The sequence below is a fragment of the Heptranchias perlo genome, unplaced genomic scaffold, assembly GCF_035084215.1.
Source record: "Heptranchias perlo isolate sHepPer1 unplaced genomic scaffold, sHepPer1.hap1 HAP1_SCAFFOLD_240, whole genome shotgun sequence".
In the NCBI taxonomy this organism is placed as follows: domain Eukaryota; kingdom Metazoa; phylum Chordata; class Chondrichthyes; order Hexanchiformes; family Hexanchidae; genus Heptranchias; species Heptranchias perlo.
Window position 1 is genome coordinate 383585 of NW_027139252.1, and position 6516 is coordinate 390100.

Below are 6516 nucleotides of genomic sequence, written 5' to 3' on the forward strand. Positions count from 1 at the left end.
TAAATTCAACCCCGGGCAGCGATGCCCACACCCCAAGAATCAAGAAAAGCAATCTACAACAACAACAAGCATTTATATAGCACCTTTGACGTATTAAAACGTCCCAAGCCGCTTCACGGGAGTGTAGTCAAATAAAATTTGACACCGAGACACATAAGGAGATATTAGGGCAGATGACCAAAAGATTGTTCAAACCGGTATATTTTAAGCAGCGTCTTAAAGGAGGAGAGAGAGGTTGGCAGGTTTCGGGAGGGAATTCCAGAGCTTAAGGTCTCGGCAGTTGAAGGCACGGCCGCCAATGGTGGAGTGATTAAAATCAGGGGACGCGCAAGAGGCAAGAATTGGAGGACAACCAAGACTCCCAAGTCCGTCCATTGGTCGATGGGCCGAATGGCCTCCGCCTGTGTTCTACGTACTGTGATCCTATTATCTAAGATACATCGGATAAATGTTGAGTCTTTTCCTTTTCTCAGACGGTATTATTTCCCATTCATCTACACAACTCTCCTAACCTGCTGATCCCTCCAATATCTCCTGTATCATTTCTCACAGTTTCCAATCCGTTCTCATTTGATTTTTTTTAAACAAATTTTGAATCTATTTCTCTGTAAACCCATGTCCAAATCATTGATCTATACAGAGAGTATATCGACTATCCCAACGTTCTCCTGATCCGCCTGATATCCTCCACTCTCGTTAAACTTCAGCTGATCCAAAATTCTGCTGCTGGTATCCTATCTCGCACCAAGTCCCGTTCACCCTTCACCCCTGCCCTCACTGACCTACATTGGTTCCCGGTTCCCCAACGCCTCAAATTTCAATGGTCGCACAAAACCCCACTAATGTCCTCCTGATGTTTAGTGTAATGAGCTTAGTGCGAAATTGTTCAGTTAATTGTAAACGTTATATTTCAATTAGTTTGCTCTTATATCACAACAAACAGTAAAATACAATTATTAATATAATTACAAAGAAACTGGAAGGACATGAGCTAAAAGGGCAGAAGTTGGCAATATTCTGGTTCGGGAATTTAACTTCCTGAATGAGATACTAAGCCGCGCTCTTTTTCAGTTCATTGAAGTTAACTACAGGGGTGATTTATGGATTATAAAATGCAGTCAATACAGAGTGTTTACAAAAACATTCCTCCCATGACAGATTATTAAGTATGTCAATAAACAAAACAATAATTAAATACTAAAATATTTCAATTTCAGATTGACAACTTTCACAATTAAAGGAGTTCCTGTTGGATTTACGAAGCAAATGAAGTTAAACATTAATTGTAGCTGGTTCCAGTAATGGAACCTGACCGTTAACATGTCGCGATCCACTAATTATTAGTAGTATTATTGTTACTGAACATTTAACTTTACTTGAAATGTAAGATTATCGCCGAGAGATACCCGCTGTCAGCGAAGTAACTTTTAAGGCGTTGGGTTGAGATGCCTCAGTCTGAGTAGAACAGGTTAAAAACTCCATTTAAACACCGGACACAGGAAGGTCACACCAAACAATCCAGACTCTGTGGCCAATAGCGCAAACAGTAATTTCCAACACAATAATTATATAAACCTTAACTAATCTATGAATAAACGATGCCATGCTTTAAAAAAATAACCAAACATGCAGCGAATATTTACAAGACCGAGGAAAAATTGCTCTGGTCGGAATCTGTCGAAGATAAATATACAAATGAGTTTATTATTAGTTACACAAAGGAACTAGAGTATAGAACATGTGGAAGGAGATTGAGAAACAGGTCCCGATATCTCATTAAACACTACATGATACTGTATAAAAAGCATGAGGCATGTGGAAGGAGCTTGAGAAACATTAATTGCGACATCACACTGTCCATATAATTATATTAAATTGAAATTTAATTTAAAAAGGACATAATGTTGAATATTATCTCAAACCAAAGAGCAACACTCACAAAGCTCCCGGAGGTTTAGGAATTTTCAGTAATTTAGCGTGTGCACTTAATAATAATAATTATTATTATTATTAATTGAACAATAGAATTTGAAGATATCACTAACTAAACAAAAATTCTGATACTGCAAATCCACCGGAGATTTAGGATCTTCAGTAACATCATTTTGGAGACTGTACGTAACAATAATTATACTAACGATTAATACTAATTGAAACAATATTGGTTCCATCTCTAGTTAATATTTAATTATACAATATTTATAGTCCTTGCCCAACACTCTAATGCTGAACAAACTAGTCACAATATGTTTAGTTCAATTCTTTTTATCACACGGGGGTCAGACAACGTTTCTACTGAGAGATATCGGGGACAGAAATGTCTGTGTGGGATCAGTCGGCAGGAGGTGCAGCTTTGACTGGCGTTCTACACTCAGTGAGTTACCGACACCCCAGACTCCGATACTCTCTATTCTAACAGTGACCGCGCTCTACTTCGAACAGACTCAGTTTAAATAGTCCGATTAGAATTTCAAGTCCAGTCTCCTCTGTCTGTACAAGAGCGGCAGGGGACAAAATAAAACAAACTGCCGCGGTATTTTTATTCGATTTCGGTTTTAAATCCAAGTTTGACACAAATGCCCTCAGGTAATTTAATCTATGTATGAATAAGATCTAAAATATTCTCAAAATATTCACTGACACCAACAGAAATGGAGGATTTTTGTCTATTTGAAGCAGATGGAACATAAAATCAGCCAAACAAAAATATACATTGAACAAAAATTGTGCAAATTTAATTATTTTTAATTTACATTACACATCACACGATCACATTCAGAGACAAATTTGAATAAAATATGCACTCTTTTCATAAATTGGTTTTCATGAGCATGAGATTTGTGAAAATGATTCAGGGAGTAAAGTACATTTCATGTTTTTCACTGTTTTATGCTTTGCAATGAACCCTCTTTAAATCATCGACAGAAACAGGATTTTAGTATTCTATCAGTTTTATAAAATGAAATGAGATTTAAGCTAATACTTAAAGTAAACGCACAATCTATCTGATAACAGTGCGAGAACGTTTCCCTGTCTGTAAACCAGCTTTTCTTATTGATAGAGATTAATAAATATAATCAAACACGCACTGGAAACAGCGAGAAACCGAACTAAGTAATCGACCGACAAACTTAAAAAAAATATCGAGCATGTGGCAGGTGATTGAGAAACAAGTCCTGATGTCTCATTAAACTCGACAAGACACTATATAAAAAGGATGGGGCATGTGGAAGGAGATCAAGAAACATTAATTACAAGACACTGTCCATCCAAATTCAAAAATAGAAAGAATGATTTGATATAAAAAGGTTCTAATTTTGAAGATAATCGCTAACTAAACAAAAATACTCGCACAGCAAATGCCCCGGAGATTCAGAAACGTTGATATTATTTTTTGGAGAATGTACTTTATAATAATTAATATTAATTGAAACAGTATTGGTTCCATCTCTAGTTAATATTTAATTATACAATATTTATGGATCTTGTCCAACAGTCCAATGTTGAACAAACTGTTTAAAATATTTTAGTTCAATGCTCTTTATCGCATGGGGGTCAGCCAGCGCTTCCACTGAGAGATATCGGGGACAGAAATGTCTGTGTGGGATCAGTCGGCAGTAGGTGCAGCTTTGACTGGTGTTCTACACTCAGTGAGTTAACTTACACCCCAGATTCCGATACTCTCTATTCTAACAGTGACCGCGCTCTACTTCTAACAGGCTCAGTTTAAATAGTCCGATTAGAATTTCAACTCCAGTCTGCTCTGTCTGTACAAGAGCCGCAGGGGACAAAATTTTAAAAAACTGCCTCAGTATTTGTGCTCGATTTCGGTTTTAAATCTATGTTTGACCCACATCTGCTCTGAGAACTAAAGTGTTAGTCAGATCTAAAATATTCTAAACATAGTTACTGATACCGACACAAGTGGAGAATTGTTCCCTATTTGAAGTTAATGGAACTCAAATTCAAACAATTAAAATATGTATTAAATGAAAATTCTACACATTAATTAAACCATCTCAATGTTCACTTGATACGATCACATTCATTAACAAATTGGAATAAAATATAACCGGTTTCTTCAAATTGGTTTTGATCAGTACGTGATTTTTCAAAATGATTCAGCGAGTGAAATACATTTCATCTTTTTCTCTGTTCTATCATTTGCAGTAAATGCTCTTTAAATTATTTACAAAAGCAGGAGTTAACATCCAATCAGTTTTATAAAATTTTAAAAAAAATACGGAAATTACATTTGTTAAACGCATAACCTGTCTGATAACAGTGCGAGAATGTTTCCCTGTCTGTAAAGCAGCATTTCTTATTGATAGAGATTAATAAATATCATCAAACACAGACTGGAAAGAGTGAGAAACCGAACGGAGTCACCGACCGACAAAGTCAGCAAAAATATCGTGCAGGTGGAAGGAGACTGAGAAACAAGTCCCGATATCTCATTAGACTCCACAGGACACTGTGTAAAAAGTATGGAGCATGTGTAACAAGATTATAAAACATTCATTACGACATGACACTCTACATAGCACTGTATGAAATAGAAAGCTTAATTTAATATAAAAGTTAGAATTTTGAAGATATCAATAACTAAAAAAAAATTCTGATACTGCAAATCCACCGGAGATTTAGGATCTTCAGTAACATCATTTTTTGGAGATTGTACTTAATAATAATCATACTAACGATTAATACTAATAGAAAAAGTATTGGTTCCATCTCTAGTTAATATATAATTATACAATACTTATATTTCTTATCCAACACTCTAATGTTGAACAAACTAGTCAAAATATTTTATTTCAATTCTCTGTACCACACAGGGAACAGACAGCGTTTCTACTGAGAATTATCGGGGACAGAAATGTCTGTGTGGGATCAGTCGGCAGTAGGTGCAGCTTTGACTGGTGTTCTACACTCAGTGAGTTAATTACACCCCAGACTCCGATACTCTCTATTCTAACAGTGATGTGGAGATGCCGGTGATGGACTGGGGTTGACAATTGTAAACAATTTTACAACACCAAGTTATAGTCCAACAAATTTATTTTAAATTCCACAAGCTTTCGGAGGCTTCCTCCTTCCTCAGGTGAATGTGGAAATGAAATTTTCACAAAAAAATTCTAACAGTGACCGTGCTCTCCTTCTAACAGGCTCAGTTTAAATAGTCCGATTGGAATTTCAACTCCAGTTTGCTCTGTCTGTACAAGAGCCGCAGGTGAAAGGCGATTGAGAAACAAGCCCCGATTTCTAAACTCTACATAACACTATTACAATTCAAGAAAACAACATTTCCTTTCCACTTCACCTCAATATGTTCCGTAGTAAAGATCAATAATTATATTAATGGGAGATATTTTAATAGTAATCACCGTATCAACAGATAACCGAATACTTTCAATGATCAATAACTCACAGTTCAGGACCTGCAGTAGAAATAGGGTTAGGATGGGCCGCAGCATCGTCCCGGGAGTCGCTTTCACCGATGGGACCTGAACATTAACCGAACTGTTTGCAGATACCGAGCGTTCCCTCCAGCACCTCCCGACTGATCTGGGAGTTAATTCGTTCACAACACTTTGTACAGAAACCAATGTTTCCTTCCAAACAACCAATAGATTTTAATCAAGTGTCAAGCGTGAATTACAGTCTGGTAAAATCCCCCAATGAGAAGTGAGCTGCCCATTTCTAGATACAATGAGCCGAGGTTCCACCCACCGCCTTCTCCTGAGAGACCAATGGCCGCTGTGAGTCTGAAAAGGAAACCACTCATGGACCGGGCATTGGGATGATGCAAACTATCGGAATAGCCGGGGGAGCGGCGTTGGAAATTGATGTAAAACCGAGGGAGAAGTTTTCTTGGACCTAAATCAATTTCACTGATCATCATTTCACCGATCGACATTTCATTGGTCATCATTTCACCGATCATCATTTCACGGATCATCATTTCACCGATCTCCATTTCACTGATCATCAATTCACTGATTATCAATTCATCGATCATCAATCTAGGAGTACAGGTTCATAGCTCCTTGAAAGTGGAGTCACAGGTGGATAGGGTGGTGAAGAAGGCATTCGGCATGCTTGGTTTCATTGGTCAGAAGATTGAATACAGGAGTTGGGATGTCTTGTTGAAGTTGTACAAGACATTAGTAAGGCCACACTTGGAATACTGTGTACAGTTCTGGTCACCCTATTATAGAGAGGATATTATTAAACTAGAAAGAGTGCAGAAAAGATTTACTAGGATGCTACCGGGACTTGATGGTTTGACTTATAGGGAGAGGTTAGATAGACTGGGACTTTTTTCCCTGGAGAGTAGGAGGTTAAGGGGTGATCTTATAGAAGTCTATAAAATAATGAGGGGCATAGATAAGGTAGATAGTCAAAATCTTTTCCCAAAGGTAGGGGAGTCTATAACGAGGGGTCATAGATTTAAAATGAGAGGGGAGAGATACAAAAGGGTCCAGAGGGGCAATTTTTTCACTCAAAGGGTGG

At 37.4% G+C, this 6516-nt stretch overlaps 1 protein-coding gene across 1 annotated transcript in view; it reads right to left on the reverse strand.

The window, feature by feature from the left end:
• LOC137310273 (deleted in malignant brain tumors 1 protein-like) overlaps positions 1-6022 on the reverse strand; it is a 35994-nt gene extending 29972 nt beyond the window's left edge. The window contains exon 1 of the mRNA XM_067978172.1: positions 5734-6022. Within this exon, the coding sequence (XP_067834273.1) occupies positions 5734-6022 (289 nt within the window). The remainder of the gene's footprint in view (positions 1-5733) is intronic.
• Between the last annotated feature and the right edge of the window lie 494 nt (positions 6023-6516).